At 49.2% G+C, this 19,167-nt stretch overlaps 1 protein-coding gene across 1 annotated transcript in view; it reads left to right on the top strand.

Moving 5' to 3' along the window:
• CSMD2 (CUB and Sushi multiple domains 2) overlaps window positions 1-19,167 on the top strand; it is a 575,968-nt gene that overhangs the window by 198,580 nt on the left and 358,221 nt on the right. Inside the window, exon 4 of the mRNA XM_012812368.1 lies at window positions 6,910-7,104. Coding sequence (XP_012667822.1) covers window positions 6,910-7,104 — 195 coding nt within the window. The remainder of the gene's footprint in view (window positions 1-6,909; window positions 7,105-19,167) is intronic.

Genomic DNA, 19,167 nt, shown 5'->3' with positions numbered 1-19,167 from the left:
GGACAGCGGGCCTGTGTTTGCCACTGGTGGTAGGGAACCCACTTTTGACATGTGGGCACCCGGCGGGGTCCGTGGGGCAGGGCCATGATGAGTTTGCTGTTTTAGAATGCTCACCCCAACATCATTGGGGACAATGGCTTGGAGGGGGCCAACAATGAGGTTTAGCAGACTGGGGAGAGATGAAAAGGGTCTTAAAAGGAGAAGGAAGGACAGGCCCAGTGTGAATTCCAGGGGAGAGGCCAGGCCTGCTGCTCTCAGAAGTAAAAGCCCTCCAACAAGAAGGGCTCTGGAGATTGAATAGTTAAAGCTCAGATACATAAACCCGGCTGGGCCCCTGGAATAACTTCCTTGGGGAGGTTTCTGTAAGTTGATCCAGTCTCAGCTTTGCAGTCTCCTGGAGGCCCAGGCTTTTCCTCTGATATTCGGAGTCAGTAGGTTTGGGTACGAGGTCCAGGCATCAGTATCGTTATAAAACTTTCTACATGACTCTGATGCTGAAGGTACAAAATTACAAATAGGAGTCAAGAGAACAGGCCAGTGGAGAGCCTATGCCTGACAGTGAGCAGGGAGAACACAGGTGTGGTGGGGGGACAGGGCCTACAGACTTGTCGTGGGCGGTGTGCTCCTTCTCAGGCCCCGACATTGTCTGCTTTGTGTGATTGACAAGCAGCAGGAAATGTACAGGACCCACCAAGAGGTCGACTTGCCTGGCTGTGGCCCAAATCATCCCCTGGAGGAGAATGAGCATGAGTCCTTTGTGAGAATGTTTGCAGGTACCCTAGTCACCATGAACTTCATGTGGAATGGTCAGTGTAGCCTACTGCAGGCCAATAGGACATGAGCTTAGTGGTCAGGCACTGGTGTGGGGACCTAGTTCTGCCCCTGTAGTGAGCTGAATGGCCTTGGGTAAATGCCCCACTCTTCAGGCAACCATTCTTATCTCAACAAGGGGTAATAATAGCACCTCTCTCAACAGATTGTTGAGAAGATTAAATACGATCATTAAGTCATTCAACAAACGTACCAAGGTATTATTATATACCTGGCACTATTCTGGAAACTGAAAAACACCAGTGAACAAAACAGACTAAAAAACCCCAAAATGCCTGTCCTCATGGAGCTTGCAGGGTAGCAAGGAGAAACAAACAAATGGTTGTACCAAACATAAAATATATAGCATATATAATAGATGATTATATATGAATTTTATATAACAGATGATATGCCATATAAAATATATCATATAATGATATCTATCAATTATATAATATAAATACATATCCGATGGGTGGAGAGGAAATGGAGAAAGCGCATATAGACAACTCTTTGGGGATGGAAATTTATGCGAAGTGCTTAACATTGAGGATAACACAGAGTAAACACACAGTACATTATGTTTAAGAGATCAAACAGCTAAAAATAGGGAGTTGTAAAAACTAGGGAAGATACTGTGTGGCGCAGATGTGCCTAGCACAGAGCCAGTACTCAAAAGATCGTGGTTTTTGTTACTCTCTCCTTTGATAACTGCCCACTGCCAGATCACACACACATATGACACACACATACACACACAGAGTACTTTCCCTTCTTTCCATGGTGAGGGGTGTGGGAAAGCTAAATCTTTCCCCCTGAGTCCTTCCTCCCAGCTATCCTGCCACTTTGTATCAACCGTATGGCCATGGAGATGAAACAAGTTACTTGATGCGAGATAAGAAGTCAAAACATATGGAGGGTGCTTGTCCAGATAGCATAAATGACACTTCATTATAATAGGGGAACCAAAGTCTCAAATTAAAAATAAAAGAAGGGATGATGTAGGTTTTGCTGCACTTCAAGCACAGTGGAGAGTCACTGTCATACAATCACTGAGAATATTATGTTGATTGGCAAGAGCTGGGCTTTGTAGAAGGGACACAATTCCCCACGGCTAATCTACAATGGAATTGTTCCATGTCAGGCGCAGCTCTAATAATATTGTTCTGGGCTGCGTTGGATGTAAATATCTCACTCTTCATTTTGTAAGCAATCAAAGGGAAGCTTTATAGATGGAAAAGCCAGAACAGTTACAGTATCTGTGCTGAAAAACACAGGAGCCAAGTAAAAAAATCAAAGACCATTGTGCTTTAGAAAAGCTTCATTTGTGACTTATCTCCAATCTCCTATGTCTGTCCAGCAAGTTGCACATTAGACACATAACAAAAGACCACACTTTCAATGTTGCCCTTGACATTATTAAAAAATACAGGCCTGGCAAATCAGACTGGGAGGAAAAATTAGACTTTTAAATCTGGACAGTCAGATACACTCCCTTCATTGTGTGGAAAAGCCTAGAATGATGACGGGAGGAAAGGAACTCTTAGCACTCTTAAATAAAGTACCCACTAGGTGCATGGGTGCTCTGCCTCTGTCAGAAGCAGTACCACATTCCAATTAATAGTGCTGAATAGTGGAGCCAAAAGGACCTAGATTCACATTCTACTTCTAACTGTGTGGCCTTGGGCAAGCAAATTAATGAAGCTCTCTGGGCCTCAGTTCTTTCGCCTGTAAGACGAGGATAACATGTAACCCACAGGATTCTTGTGAGGATTAAGTAAAGTAAACTTTTAGTCCAGGACTAGAAACTTCTCAAAGAAAAGTATAAATGTAAAACTTAATCTGTACGACAACCCTGTTATGGGTTGGACTTTGTTCCCTAAAATGCTATGTGAAGACATAACCCCTAATACCTGGGAAGGTGACCTCATCTTTGCAGATGATCAGGTTAGGATGAGATCATGAAGATAGGTCCTACCCGATATGATTAGTATCCTTATAAAAAGGGGAAATTTGGACACAGAGACATGGTAGGAGAACACTGTGTGGAGATGGAGAATTGAAGTGATGTACTTACATGCCAAAGAGCATGCTTGTACAAGTCAAAATCTAGGAAGAAAAAAGGAACGACTGCCCTGTAGGTTTCAGAGGACTCATGGCTCTGTGGACACATCGGTTTTGAACTTCTAGCCTCTATAACTATGAAAAATAAGTTTTTCTTGCTTTCGTTCATGCAGTTTGGGGTATGTTGTTATAGTGGTCCTAGAAAACCAATATAGCTTTATAAGATGGAAAAGTTTCCCCATTTTCAGATGAAGAATTGAAACCCAGAGAGGTAAAGTTTCTAGTTCAAGATCCTTCAGGCAGAGGTGGTGGTCAGGCTGGGATTTGAACCCAGACCTCTCTGAGCCCAAAGCCTGTCCTCTCTCCATTCACTGTGTGGCCTCCATTCACAGGAACACACCTGGGATAAAAAGCAAGGTAGGGCTGGAAATGAGCCCCCATTCATTACACCAGGGTCCCAGTGGAGGCACCAGGTCAGAGTGGTCTGATTATGAACAGCTCATTAAGTAAAGAGCAGTGAATGTTTGAGAGTGACTTTTTAAGAAGAATCGACTTTTATTTATAGTGACGTTCCAGTCATTAATTTCGAAGGAAGAAAGCCCAAAGCAGAAGCAGGTTCATTAAAAATTTGACATTAGTAATTTAATTAAATTGGGTCTTTGCGTCTCGTTGCAGAAAATGAAACGTTAGTTCTACACCACTTCTCAGCTCATTTCCCCTGGTTGGTTCCCTCCCCTCACTTTAGCTGGCTTTCTTCTCCAAATGTTTACCTGTCCTGCCCCTCCCACCCCCAACACTCATAAACACACACACATCATAGTCACTGCCTCTGCTGCAAGCCAGCAGCAGGGAATCATGGGAAGCTGCAAGCGAGCCAGTAGCAGGGCATCATGGGAAGGGCCAAATAAACCAGCAAGCCAGAAGCAGGGGATCATGGGAAGTGCCAAGGAAGCCAGCAGCAGGAAATCAGGGGAAGCTCCAAGTGAGCCAATAAGGGGATCATGGGAAGGGCCAAGTGAGCCAGTAGCAGGAGATCCCTTATTTGGAAGGGCCAAATAAGCCAGTAAGCCAGCAGTGGGGGATCATGGGAAGCTCCAAGTGAGCCAGCAGCAGGGGATCATGGGAAGGGCCAAGTAAGCCAGCAAACTAGCAGCAGGCATCAATCATGGGAGGTGCTATGTAAGCCAGCAGCAGGCAATCATGGGAAGCACCAAGTGGACTAACACAGGGAACCATGGGAAGTACCAAGTAAGCCAGCAGCAGAGGATCAATCATGGGAAATCATATTTAAGCCAGCTGCACAGAATCATGGGAATTGCCAAGTAAGGCATCAGCAAAGTATCTATCATGGGAGATGCTGTGTAAGCCAGTAGCATAAGATCATGGAAGTAAGTCAGCAGTAGGGGATTATGGGAAACACCAAGTGAGCCAGCAGCAGGGCATCATAGGAAATGCCAAGGAAATCAGCAGCTATGGATCAAGCCATTATGGGAAATACCAAGTAAACCAGCAGCAGGGGATCATGGGAGGTGCTAAGCTGGGCCAACAGAAGGGGTGATAGGCGTTAATCTTTTCATCTAGGTCATCTTGGCCGAGGTAGAAAATAGGCAAGGAAAAACTCTTCATTCCTTAAGATTAACACTGCTATATTCTCAGTGCCAAGCATAGTAGGCCCACACTAGATTTTTGTTATATGAAAGAATTAATACCTGAATGGGTAACTCCCCAAACAGCTAATTAATGAGCATACATATATGTTCCTATATGTTCCAGGCACCATGTTAGTCTCCCAGGATATACCTGTGAGCCACACCAGGCCTGTGTCCTCATGGCCCTGCTGCCCAGGGGAATGAGAACATCTACCAACCTGTGAGCACCCACTATGTGCCAGGCACTGTGCCAGCCATGCAGCATTTATATTGGTCAACCCCATCAACCACTAGATGTTACTGGCCTCACTCCCTTCTCAGTTGAGGAAACTAAGGCTCAGAGAGTTCATGTGAGTCAAGATCACACAGAATAAGGCAGTGACAGCACCTGGTTTTGAACCCAGATCCGGCTATTTCCAAAGTCTGCCATTTTCCTCTATACTGAGCTGTTTCCTCTCAAAAGGGGAAGAAAAAGGCATGAGAAGGCCTTCCTTTGGAGGGTCCTGGAAGACAACCCCCCAAAGCACTGTGGCTAAGAAAAGGACACTGCAAGTGTTTGGGGACCCCTTTAGATTCCAGGCCCACCCATGTTTACTTCCTCATCATTGCCACTTCACCATTTCATTCCAGGGCCCCTGGGCCTTTGCATATGCTGTTTGCTCCTTTTTACGTAGTTAATTCTTTCTAATGTCTCAAGGTTCTGCATAGACATCACCACCTCCAGGAAATCACCTCTGACTTCTCCCCCTGCCCACCTGACTGGGTTTGGGCCCCTGCCTAGTCCCTATCCCATCATCAGTGTTGGCTGGGTGCTGTGGCTCATGCCTATAAACCCAGCACTCTGGGAAGCCAAGGTGGGTGGATTGCTTGAGCTCAGGAGTTTGAGACCAGCCTGAGCAAGAGCGAGACCCCATCTCTATAAATAGCTGGGTGTTGTGGCAGGCACCTGTAGTCCTAGCTACTAGGGAGGCTAAGGCAAGAGGATTGCTTGAACCCAGGAGTTTGAGTTTGCTGTGAGCTGTGATGCCACTGTACTCTGCTGAGAGCAACAAAGTGAGACTCTGTCTCAAAAAACAAAACAAAACCCCCTCAGCGTTCTTTTACTTGTGCACATCTGCCGCTGGCCTGGGAGCTTAGAGTCACTTGTGTTGTACTCACTGTACATCAGGCCCTGTCCTAAGCACTTTGCATACCGGACCTCATTTAATTCTCACAGCAATTAAATGGGCACAGGAAGGTACTTTTGTGATCCCTATCTTACAAACGAGGAACTAAGGTGCAGAGAGGTTAAAACACTTGCCAAAGGTGCCACAGGTGGTGAGCTGCCGGGCTGGGAGGCGAACCCAAGAATCGTGGATCCCATCTGCACTCTCCACCACCCTGCTGCACGGCCTTCCACAACTCAATAAATCAAAATCAAAAAGAAGGAAAAAATGAATAAATCAATCAAAGCCAGATGGATTGATGGGGAGGTTCCATCAGTGGCCTGGGTGTGACTGAAACCCCTCATCCTCACCTTAGGAGGGTGTCTTGGCATGGTGGGAGTTGTTGACCTTCAGGGAATAGGCAATTCCAACTCAGGAGAAAGGCAGAGGGCAGGGGGAGCTGGGTCAGTAGGCACAGGGAGAGCTCAGTCAGTAGGCACAGAGGAGCTGTCTTCCCTCCATCCTAATTGGTGAGTCATGATGCTTTTCTGCCATTACCAAGACATTTTCTTCTGGATAATGGGGGTGTGCTCACAGCTAGGCCCTATTGCTTTGGCTCCATTTGGGCACTATACACTGTATGGGAACCAGCTCCCAACTTTTTCCTTTAAACAAGTCAGGCTGATGAGAACTCATGTTCTTGTCTTCCCATCTCACTGCCTATCCCAACATCAGCCAGCCCCTTTGACTCCCTGACACCCACTAGGCCAAAGTACCCTTCTGGCTTCCAGGGAAGACCACACGTGATAAAAAGGACACTGGGTTTAATGAACACCTACTCTATGCCATGTTTTGTGTCCTTTCCATGGTGTTTGGTGAGAAGGGGAGGAGTCTGAACTCTGACCCAGCGTCCCCAAGAGATTAAAGTGATTTCCCTGGGGCTGCATCTCTAGTGACCAGGACAGACATAATTCACCCCAAGGGCTGCACATTAGAAAAAGCAAGAACCTAGCTGTTCAATTCCAGATCTCAAGTGTGGCTCCTCCTTAACATATAATTAATCTCTTTGTGCAGCCCATTCTCTGCATGAGAAGTGAGCAGATCAGCAGGGGCCAACCACGTTCATAGAAGAAATGAGCCCCAGGGAGGCCAAGTGGCCTAGGGAAGCTTTGGCTAAGAAGGTGGTTTCGAGGCTTGAGCCCAGCTCATGAGCGGCATGTCTCTCCCTTTCTTCATAGTTCTCCCCAGTCACACCTGTGGGAACCCAGGGAGGCTGACCAATGGCATCCAGCAGGGCTCAACCTTCAACCTTGGTGACAAGGTCCGCTATAGCTGCAACCCCGGCTTCTTCCTGGAGGGCCATGCCGTGCTCACCTGCCACGCCAGCTCCGAGAACAGTGCCACGTGGGACTTCCCCCTGCCCTCCTGCAGAGGTAGGTGGCCGGAGTCAGGGCTGAGGGAGTGGGCAGTGGCTGGGACAGTATGCTGGGGCTGCCCGTGGGATCCAGTCTCAAGGGCAAAGGCTATACCCCAGCAGGGCATGGGGTACACATCATGGGGAGCCCAAGTCTAGGGAGCACTGAAGGTTCTTAGGGGTCCCAGGTATTCTAGGGGCTTTTTAACCTCACCTGAGCTCCTAGCCTTCATATATGTGCTCCCTTGATTTCCTTCCCCTACATCAACAAACTTATTTTTAGCCAGTCTGCCCTGCCTCCTGCCCCGCAGTCTCAGATGAAACATCGTTTCTCTCCCCTACAGACCATCTCTCCTCTTGCGCACAGATTGTTCCCCCACCAGGTTCTGTAGTGACCTTCCCGCAGCAATTATTCTTTCCTCTTTCTTATAAATCCACCCTCTCTCCCTATCTAATAGCTCCTTCCTCTCCACCTCCAGATATGCTCAAAACCACCTTAGCCCAAACATACCTACCCCCCAAAACCTCTCCTCAATGCTATGTGGGCCTCATCCTCCCAGCTACAGTGACCAACTTGTCCCTGTTCGCCCAGGACTCTCCCATTTTTAGTCCTGAAAAATCCCACATCCTGGCAAATCACGACATCGGTCATCCTACTCCCAGTCATTTCCTTATCCCTTCCCCAACTCGTAACAGCCGTGCGCATCTCTAAAATAATTTCCAGTGGCTATCTGATGATAAAAATAACACATGGTCATTTTTAAAAGCTTAGAAAATACAGAAAAGAAGAAACAGAATTTTGCCCATTTCTACCACACTTTTTATGTATTTTCTTCCTGTCTTCGAATACATATCACACACATGCAAATAGTACATAAATTGAAAGTATAATCCATGTAGATAATTTGTAACCACCTTTGAAAAATGACCACAATGTGCTATAGGATTTCCAGTGCCGTGTCCTGGAAGTACCATAGGACCTCGTCTCTCCTTTTCACTTCCCATTTACTCTGCTGTAGAGCGGGCTTTGCCCTAATATTCTGCATCATGCTGCCAGATCGGATGAGAACTGTCTTGGCCCTCATATTTCTTGACCTCTTATAGCCATTTGCACTATTGACTACCTTTTCCTTCTTGAAACTCTCATCTTCACATCCTGTGGATACAGAACACCTACGTGTCAGTCGAGGGGTTGAGCGAGATAGGTACAAGTAGCTCCTCCTTTGGTCCCAGTTTTACTTTTCTCTTGGCGGAAGCGTCTCTGTAATTATTATCACAAGACTAGCTCCAGGGATAAGCAGCTCCCTCCTCCCACCACATGCACACATTTTTATTATTGACTCCAGGGATGAAAATTACTTGGCACACATACCTATTCCCCTTCTTCCCACTCACATGGCAGACATAATTAATTGATCATAGCATCCCTACTGCCTGAGCCCAGGCACAGCTGCGAATGCCTTCCCCACAGGCAAGCCACTGCCAATCAATCTGACTTGCCACTTGATTTCACCTTTGTTTATACCTCCTCGGCCAATAGAATCAGCCTCAGCCATGGTGATCCTTCTTGGTGGAGTCCAGGGGAACTAGAATCTGTCTTTTGTCTTCTTAAGTCCTGTCTTCTCAGGGTCCATTTCTAATTGGGGACTTGCCTTTTCAGGAGATTGACCAAACCAGTCAAGTGAAATCTGGGCTCTTACCTACATGTGCATGGCCTAACCACAGCCTGAAGCCACCACTGTGTCTGCCTATCCTTGTAGCATCTGTGCTCACTGCCACCCCCTGCCCTGGGGATGTGACAGTTAACATTCCGACATTCCAAGGAGGGTGTGAGAGTTGTGACATGATGATAGAATATGAGATATGATAGTAAATGAAATCGAGTATTCAAGGGGTAAAATATAAGCCACAGCTCTTTCTTTTTGCAACACTAAGAGTATCATACCCTTTTGTTTAAAATAGAAACTAAAACATCAGTATAATCCAAGTGTCAGAAGCAGAAGGGGTATCACTCTGCTGGGTGAAGTGTAACTCGCATCATATCCCATGCTAATATAGTAGAAATCCACTATGTCTTATAGTACCGTCAGGAATCTTGGTCAAGTTTAGCTTCCGATGACCTAGAACTCACTGCCATGCTTCTCTTCCCCTGGTTCTGCTCTGCCAACTTAGGTCAAGAACTTGGCCCTTTTTTTTTAATGCCTTCCCTATGGAAAAAAACACAGAAAACAAACAAAAACACTAGCAAAAGTGTTTGCGTGTAGTGCAGCCGTGGTGGAAGGTTTGTGGCAATGCAGGGTGCTTACATCTCACCAATGCCGGGATCTTCAGATGAAAGTATGAGCAATCATGGGCCTCTAGGTCCTTTGGCCGCCTCTTCCCTGAAAGCTTCTCCCCAGCTCTGACTTGGCACGGCCAGCTTCCCCTAGAGTATCCGTTGTGCCCTCTCTTTGCTCTCTAGCCTCTGTCACCTTGAAGCGACCTGTATCTTGGCCCCATTTTCCGGATTTCCATCAACTTCTTAGGCACAGAGCCTGATTTCCTCTTGCCATATATCCCTATGATCTCCCTCTCTAAATATCACCTATATAAGGTGATATTTTCCTGAACAAAGAGAACTCTCCTCCTAAAAGAAACTCTGGGGTTGGCTGTTAAAATATCTTTTATTCTTTTTTGATTAACCCCACTAGCCAGAGATAAGAGATAAGGGCTATCTCAGGGAGGTCTTCCTTTGCCAGATCTTGGCCATGCAGTCCAGGGTCACGGGGTTTCGGCACGGAGGGCAGTGAGAGCCGGCCCTTCAGTGGGAAGGAGCCAGGTGGGGAGATGCCACTCGTCCAGCGTTCACATCCCATGTCCCTACCTCCAGCCCATCCAGCCCCTCCAGCTTCTGCCCCATCCTAGCTTCAGGGCCATATAAATGTGGGACCCACTGCTGAACCCCTGGATGGCACATCTAAACCCTAACTCTTTCTGTTTTCCCCAAACCTGCTATTTTTGCTGTCTCCCCCTGCTCAGTGAAGAGTGTCCCCACCCACAGCAGCCAAGCCAGACACTGCAGGGTCTCTGTCTTACATTCTTGATTTCCTTGCTGCCTGCATCCTTAGCTACCAGGTCCCTCTGTACCAGTCCATCCCCTCCATGCCTCTGCCACCCTCCAGGTGACAGTCTGGATCCTCTCATCTCCCCCCTGCCTCACTACAGGTGTCCCTCTGTGGGTAACCGTGTTCCGGCCCCCGCTGCTCACACATTTCCTAGTCCTTTCTCCACTGCTACAATGAAGTTTCTAAGGCACAGACAGATAAAGTCACCCATTACATGGCTTGGACTCTTGTCAGTGACTCTTCTTCACAGGCAGGGTCAAGTTCAAATGCCTTAGCTTGGAGCACAAGGCCTCTCCAGAGAGCCCCAGGCTGACCTTCTAGTCTGTCTCTGAGTCTTCTCTTAAGTAGCTTCCACTTTAGCCACACCAGAGAATGCTCCTTTCAGAACACACCAGGGAGCCCAGCTGAGGGTGTCAAATGTTGCTTTCAGAAGGGCTTCAAGCCCAGGAGACTCCCTGCTGCCCAAGGAGGCAGAGATGTGGATTTGCTCAAAGGCTGGGAGAGAACAGAACGGCTCTCCAGCTCTCAGAGCCCCCAGGGCCACCGTCACCAACCTCCCTGTGCTTCAGGTCCATTTCTTGATTCCATTTCACCACAAGCTACAGTCCTCAGTATTTGGAGACACGTCCTCAGTAAGGTCAGTGATTTTCTGAAAGTGATTTTCCAAACTGCTCTTCCTTAGGAGCAGAGGGCGCTCGCCATGTGCCCACACTCTGTCAAGGGCGGCGGTCACGCCAGAGTCAGTGGGTTCATGCTTAGGAAGGATTAGAAGCCTTTTGGTCTTTCTTCTTCTTGCACGGAACCCTCAAGGGATGGCATCTGTGAGTGGATAAACCTCATGCACAGGGCAGTGGTCCGTAAATATTTGCTGAATGAATGGATGTCCGGATGGCTCTAATTCACCACCACGATCGTGCAGGCCTATGAGCCCGAAAGGGAAATTGCTGGCCTGGGTTCCTGCACCTGCTCAGTCGCTCTGAGTGACAGGATCTCTTTAAGTCCAGAGTTTCTTGGAGCAGCTTGGAGAGCTGTATGTGTCTGCTTCATCCAGGAGATGCGATGTGCCCAGCTGAAAGGTGGGCTCAGTCTAGGGACACAAAGCAGACCAAGGGGGACTAGGGAGTGGCAGGAATCCAAGGGGCAGAATGGGTTTGAGGCTGACCCCTGAGCAGCCTTATCTCAAGGATCCTGGCCCATCGAGGCTTGGTCCAGCCGGCAGAGGGAAGGAGGCAGGGCCTGTGACTCCCCTTCACTTTGTTATCACTCTGGGCACATTTTCAAAGGCAGAGGGCCCTGGGAGGTGCTGAGTTTTGGTAACCTCTTTGATCCATAAGAAGGAAAACTGTGGATTTCAGCAACCAGCCTCTGACTTGTGCGGGGCCCTGGATCAAAGAAGGCTCCATGGGGGAAGGAACAGAGTTCAGATGTGCTGGGAGGCTGAGAGGCAGGTGGTAGAGAGAAAGCTGGCTTGAACAAGAAGTGCTTGGCTTCTGAGGTTCGAGCCAAACACTGCAGGCTGCCACCAGACCTGGGGAAATGGGCGTTTGGTGTGCAGCAGTGTGGACTCCAAGTGTCGAGTTGTATTCCAGATTTTCTGGCCCCAGGGAGAGGAGCCTACAGAATGTGGAAGAGCAGTGGCAGCATTAGGCGTGGACAGTGGGTGGAGTCAGACTGGCATGGGTTCAACCTAACTGTGCCAGCTCATGCTGTGTGGTCGCCAGCCTGCTGCTAAACCTCTCTGAGTTGTAGAGGTGAAAAAAACTAGCAGCCTGACAGGGCTGATTGCTTGCTCATTCTTTTACTTAGATGTTCAATAACTTTGCCCACCAGTCATTGATTCAATCATGAATTTATTAACTGTCTATTAAGTGTCAGATATTCCTCTAGTTACAGAGAATTGTAGCAATGAGCAAGTCAGACCAAATTCCACGATCTCATGGTGTTTACGTTTGCAGACAGGAGACAGGAAACAGATAAAGCCAAATAAACAAATTTTAGGTGGTGGTGGGAGCTCTGAAGGAAATAAAGTAGCCAGTAAGGAGGAAACTACTGTAGATGGAGCAGACGGGAACAGTGACATCTGGTCTCAATCTTGAATGACAAGAAGGAGCCTGGCATGTGAAGACCTGGGGAAGAGCATTCCTGGCAAAAGGAACAGCAAGTGCAAAGGTCCTGAGGTGGGAAAGAACTTGACTCGATCCCTGTGGCCTGAGTAGAGTGAGGGGCAGGTGGAGAGGGCAGGGCTATGGGGAAGCAGGGTAGGGAGTTCAGGTTTGGTTCTGAGTTTAGGAGGTAGCCAGGGAGAGTTCTCAGCATTTGTGTGGTTCAATGGTTCAATTTCACTTAATTTTTTAAAAAGATCCTCTTGGATAATGGAAGGGAGAGAGAGTGTAGTTGGGTGAGGGCGCAATGGGGAGACTAATTAGGAGGCAGCCATCGTAGGCAGCCAGGGAGATGTCACATCTCCATCAGGGGTGGCCATGGCAGAGATGCAGGCACATGAGTAGACTGGGCTGTGGCTTGTGGTGCAGCTGACAGGCCTTGCTGATGGAATGAAGGGTCCAAGCTGACTCCTAGGCTATCCTAGAGCGTTGGTGAGTGGGGATGCCAATGACCGAGATGGGGTGACTACGGCAGGGGGCAGGAAGCATGTGCCTCAAAACGGTTCCAGACAGCTCCTTTTGTCCAGGGGAAATTTGAGACACCCGTGAGACATCCCAGTGGAGGCATGAATTCTGGGAGCTGGGAGGAGTCAGAAACTAGGAAGAGGTCTGAGAGAGGCAGAAGGGCCCCTAGGGCAGCACTGCAGTTAGCACAGGGGGTCTGGGCTCTGCGTGCTGGGCCCCATTGTGTTGGTCCAGAGAAACAATGCACAGAGAGCAGCAAATGCCGTGCTGGACGCACCGTGGACCTAGAGTGGTTCTGAGTGCTGGAGTCTTAACGTGGACCATGGCTACCCAACGCCATTCCTTACTCTAGGGTTCCTTACTTCAGCTCGGGTCACTAGTACTTCTCTCCTCAACTTTGCTGTCACTATTACTGTAGCAGAACATTTTACAACATGGGCTCTGGAGTCCATTCACCTGGATTCACATCCTTGCCTCTCGTACCTGGCTGAGTGGCTTTGGGCCAGTTGCTCAACCTCTCTGTGCCCCAGTTTTCTCATTTGTAAGTGGGAATAGTGACAGTACTTCGCTCATAAATTGGAAGTGAGGTTTGAACTAATAAATGCTAAGCATGTAGCAGAGGGCCTTGCTCCTGTAGTGACTTGGTGACAGTCAGCTATCACTGTGATCCTTACTGCCATGGCCCTACTGGCCTGCATGCAGTAAGCCCAAACTATGTGCTGGACCCCATGTTACCCAATTTAAGCCTCACAAAAACCCTAGGAGGTTAGAGGATTGTTATCTCCTATTACCAGCAAGGGAAGGAAGGCCCAAGGAGATGCCATGGTTTGCCTGTGGACACACAGCTAGAAGGTGGTGGAGCCAGGATTCAGCCCAAGTCCCTGTGCCGAACAGCCATGATCTTGACCACTTCTTCTCCACTACAGGCAAAGAGGAGTGTGGCAGGAGACTCACAAACACTGTAACTTCCAGAGCTCCTTCAGCCTGGAAGTCCAAGGCCCGAGATTGTGGTCCTTGGTTGGCTGCATCCCCTGGATGGATCCCCTAGGTCAGAGACTGCCGGTCTCCTATGGTTCCTCTTGACCTTCCACTTTAACTTGTGCTGTGAGCTCTTTAGGAGATGCCTCTGGGAAAACCCTGAGGTCTTTCTGCTGGACAGGAGCTGCTTCAGGACAGGGACCAGGGTCTGTGAGGAGCTGTCTCTCCTTTATGAAGAAAGTCTAACCCGAGGCTCACCCACCTCCGCCTGAGCACCAGGTCCCTGCCTTGGCCCCTTAGGCAGAGGAGAGGGAAGTAGGAGGAGGCTTCTTACTCCTCTAAAGCCCCATCTCTAGGGTCTGGGCTTGCCTGCTCCTATATCGGGGCAGCCTTACAGTGATAGGGGCTCATGTGGCAGAGAACTATATGAATAATGGCCTAGAGCCACAGTGTCCTGAATTCAAACCCTGGCCCCTCAGAAGTTTTAAAAACTCACTGAGCCTCCATTTCCTCCTCTGCCAAACGAGTGTGCCAATATCTATCCTTTTCAAGAGGTTTGAGGATTTAATGAGAAAATTCAGGTGAAGCAGTTTACACAATGCCTGGCCCATAATGAAAACTCAGTAAAGAATTATACAGTCAAATACTGCATCCTCTCTACGCTCATCTCCCCAGAAGGACGCTTTAGATGGCCGCAGCTATGGAAGGATTATCCATGGAGCAAAAGTGATGTTCTTGGGAGTGGGTTTTTTTTTTTAATTTTAAGGACCATCTTTAATAAAGCCAAGGATAAAGGGGCAGAGTCTAGAGCCTCCCAGAAGAGGGTACTGAGGAAGCTGAGCAGGTGGTGGGGGTCCTGCATGGGCAGGGGTCCCCAAGCTGTATAATAAGGGGGAGGGTTGCTGCACTGGGGGCATGGCTGTCCTGGCTCTCTTACCTTTTCTCTGGCATTGCAAGATGGCAGCTTCTCCCTCATGTTGAATGAAATGGGCCTGGTGGCATTTTCATTTCCTGAGAGGCTGAGTGGCCCCGGAGAGGATGGCATGAACAGAAGCCAATGTGAAGACCCCAAAGCTTCCAGGCATCCAAGACGGTGCCCTGGAGTTGGCTTGAAACAGGGTGGCTACTGTGCTGTTTCCTCTCTTCCTCCCTGGGGTGGGTCATTCGTAGAGTTAACAGACATCAAGGGGGACTGAGAGACTATTCTCTAAAATTATCGTTAATTGAAGAGATTTCAGTAGAACTTAACATTGATCATAAATAAAGTCATAAACTTGGAAAGGCAACTATCAGTCAGTATAACCTACCTGCGGCTCAGAACACGCACGACTTTGTGGCAGGGCATGATGCCCATTGTAAGAGAAGGAGAAAGTGTAAATGAATATTTTAGAGCAGTGGTGTCAGCCGAAGGTTATATTTTATTAGTCTGAAGTTGTAACCATGAAATATGATGCCTTGTGTTAAAGTGTGAGAAAACCTCCAAACAGCTTTTTATAGGATCTTCGGTCAAAACAAGATGATATGAGAGTAAAGGTGGCAGGGGAACCCGAGAGGCAAGCTGGCTGAAGTGGCAAAGGTGCCACCTCCAGAGTAGATGAGTGGTTCTGGGCAGAGGGTCTCAAGTTCCCAAGTCCTCAGTTCCAACACAGTCCAGAAGTCATTTGACTAAAATTGGGAAGTTTGAAAATCTCAGAATGGCTTACCAAGCCATTGTCGAGCAGGAAGGAGACTGCTATCCTGGTACCAGAAAGACTCAACTAGAATCCTGGCTTAGTAACTTCCTGTGTGACCTTGGGAAAGTTACTTAACCTCTCTGAGCTTTGGTCCCCTGTTACCTTTATTTGTTCAACAGATATTTATTGAGTGCCTGCTATATACCAGGAGATGTGCTAGGTGCTAGTGAGAGAACAGACATGGACCCTGCCTTCATGGTTTTTACTGTGTAAGACATTAAATAAATAATGACATGATAGATCAATCAATGAAAGTTCGTGATGTCCTGAAAGCGTATGACGGGGGCAGAGGGTGTTCTGTTTCTGTAAAGACCCTTGAGGGAAGTGAGACTGAGACTTGAATCTGAGGAGGGGCCAGGCCCTTGTTTCCTACCATGGAGGTAGGGAAGAAGGATCCAGAGGAGAAAATAACACTTCTGATGGTTCAAGAGCAGGGAGATGCTTCATGCATCAGGAGGCCTGGGGGATGGCCAGGTGCAGTGGCTCATGCTTGTAATCCTTGTACTCTGGGAGGCCGAGGCAGGTGGATCACTTGAGCTCAGGAATTCTGACACCAGCCTGAGCAAGAGCGAGACTCTGTCTCTACTAAAAATAGCCAGGTATCGTGGCAGGCACGTGTAGTCCCAGCTATTCAGGAGGCAGAGGTTAAAGGATCACTTGAGTCCAGGAGTTTGAGGTTGCTGTGAGCTGCGATGTCATGGCACTCCACCCAGGGTGACAGAGTGAGATTCTGTCTCAAAAAAAAAAAAAGCTGGAAGCAAGTAGCTACACATCCACACAAGCGAAAAACTCAATTTAATTCAAGTTGGGGGGAGGGGGATTGGCACAAGTAAGGGTTTATGGCATACCTCAAGGTGAGGAGCACAACTACAACAGGGACTTTACCTAACAAACACTAAGATTATAACCTAATCGTTTGTAGGGACCTTACCTAACAAACGCTAAGATTATAACCTAATCGTTTGTACCCTCATATTAATCTGAAAGAAAAAAAGAGGGGAAGAAAAGAGGAGCTGGGAGGAGGCTGGTGCGTCCGGGATGGTGAGGAGGGGCTTTCTAACAGAGAGTTGTGTAATCAGACCTGTGCTCTCCACTGTCTCCCTGGCCTCTGCGAAGAATGGACAGGCTGGGGGAAGATGGAGGCTTGCTGCCCGGGAGGGGGCTTCATTGCTCTGGTCATCTTTGGGCATAATGTGGCGTAGAGCAGAACAGTAGCAGTGACTAGGGGGGACAGAGACCAGAGCCACTTAGAAAGGCTACTAGGGCTGGTCACGGTGGGTGTGGGGGTGCGGGAAGAGCCTCCTGCGTGGAGAACTGGTGAGCAGTGCTGACACCCTCCAGGACGGCAACTCTGGCAGAAGCAGGTTTTGTGTTAGGTGAGGGTGAGGTGGTCTTGGAGGGCTGAGATTGAGGACAACGTGGAATATCTAAGGGTTGGGTTCCTAAGGCCACCTGAGATGGAAAGCTATGGGGTCACTATCTTTTTCTGCAAGACCTGCTTCCCCTTGGCATTCCCTGTTGTCCACCTGGTATGTAGGCCGTGGGGACCGCAGACCTGCTTGGAGACTTCTCCATGGGGAGGGTCTGCCCGGCTAGGCCCTAACCCTCTCTGCAGCCTGAGCTGTCCTGCTCCCCTCCGGATGCCTCTCTTTGGTGACCTGCTCACTTTCCACTGAGTTCCCCTCCCTCCTGGACTGCCCTTTCCCTCCCTCTCCTAAGTGCCTTTGCTGCTGCCTGCTCCTGAAAGTGTCCCCAGCCTTCTCTGCTCCCTGCAGCGAGTCCCCACTTCATCCTGCTGACTCCCGCCTCACAACCTCTAGCTTCCAAGCCCACAGACCCAGCCGGGGGACTCACGCTCACCATGGGGGTGGGTCTGAGTGGTTGAAGAGCACGTCCTCTTCCTCCCCCACCTGCTCCATCTCTCCCCTCCCACACCACTGCCTCATGCTGGGCCCTGGATGACTGGAACAGCCTCTTCTCTGTTCTCCTTGTCTCTGGGAACCCGCCTGCCACGCTCCCGGCCCCCAACCACACCATCCACCCATTACTAGAGCCAAAGTCATCATTGTCAAGTAGGCCTGGGCTCCTCCTTCCTGCTGAAAACCCTCTTCTCCACACCTACCACGGTCACCTGCAGGGTCCAGTCCAAACCCCTTAGGGGTTTCTGAGCTGACCTTTGCCCTCCTTCCCATCAACTCCCACCATTCCTCTCATGCCCTGCACTCTCCGTGTGATGGGGAGCCAGCCTGTTCCCCCAGGAAGTGCCCCTGCTAGGCCTTCTTGCCCCAAGGGCTTGTTTCCTCCTTTCTTCCTCCTCTCAGCACAGTCCTCCTCCTTTGTCGGAGTTCGGGCTAACCATCCCTTCCTTCACTGGGATGTGCAGGCCCGGTGCTTGCTGGGAACGCCACTGACAAATCTCCCGTGTGCTGGCTGGCTTCTGTGGTTTATCTCCCTGGTAATGTTCACGGAGAATTTATTTACATCAGAAGGAGACAAACTCTGCCTCGGATGTCAGACTTCACAGGCTCCTTCGAGAGAGAGAGTCAGGGCAGAAATGCCGCGCAACTTGGTAACACAAATAAACAGCACCACTGCCCTGGGTTTGAAGCCAAGCAAGGCCAGCCTTGCCTCCCTTCCCTCTCCTCCTGGGGCCTGAGAGAAAAGGACCTCAGCTCCACTGCTCAACGTTCAAGGCCTTTATCAGTGTAGCCCTTGCTTTCCTGCCCAGTCCAGCTCTATCATCTCTGCTTATCCCTTCTTTTTTTTGGCCGGGACTGGGTTTGAACCTGCCACCTCCAGCATATGGGGCCAGCGCCCTACCCTTCTAAGCCACAGGCGCTGCCCCAGTCTCTGCTTATCCCTTCAAGTTCAGAGGTCCTACCTAGTAAGTCCCTAAGCATGCCATACTCCCCAACTGCAATGACTCTTGCTGTTTCTCTGCCAAAGACACCCTCTCCCCTGAGGCTCGGCAGGCAGACAGCCCTCAGTTGGTGGATTGTGCCAGCTCAGTGCCCAGAGTGCAGCCAGACCCTGACTACCTCTCGCTGTTCCAGCCTGGTTCAGGCCACCATTGCCTCTCACCCGGATCATTAGGGCAGTCTCAAGAGGCCACCAGCTTCTGCCCTTACCCTCTTTGATTCATTGTCTACCTGGCAGCCATAGGGATCCTGTTAATAACACAAATGAGATCTTGTCATCCTCTACCTAGCACCCTCCACCAGCCTCTCATCTCGTTTAGAGTAAAGGTCCACGTCCTCCCAGGGGCCTCTAAGGCCCTCCGCGGTCTGGCCTCCACTGACCGTGCTCCCTGTCGCTCTCCCACTGCTCCAGCCTCTGAGTTCTTGGTGCTCTTCAATGGTGCCAGCCTCTGTACCCCATGACCTTAGTGTTTACTGTTCCATCTGTCCAGAATGTGCTTCACTCTCCTAGACAACCACATGGCTCCTTCCCTCACTCTTTCAGATCTTGGTTCAAATGTTGACTGCTCAGTGAGGCTTTCCCTGACCACCCTTTCTGAAATGTCCATACCTCACTCCCAACCAGGGTACAGTGCCTGCCCCTCCACACTTATCACCACCTCATAACCACAGGGCTTACTTATTCATCTGGAAATTGTCCTTATCCCTCTGACCAGAATGTA

The sequence above is a fragment of the Otolemur garnettii genome, unplaced genomic scaffold, assembly GCF_000181295.1.
Source record: "Otolemur garnettii isolate 467f Iridium unplaced genomic scaffold, OtoGar3 scaffold00204, whole genome shotgun sequence".
In the NCBI taxonomy this organism is placed as follows: Eukaryota; Metazoa; Chordata; class Mammalia; order Primates; family Galagidae; genus Otolemur; species Otolemur garnettii.
This window is presented reverse-complemented; position numbering and strand designations above follow the sequence as displayed.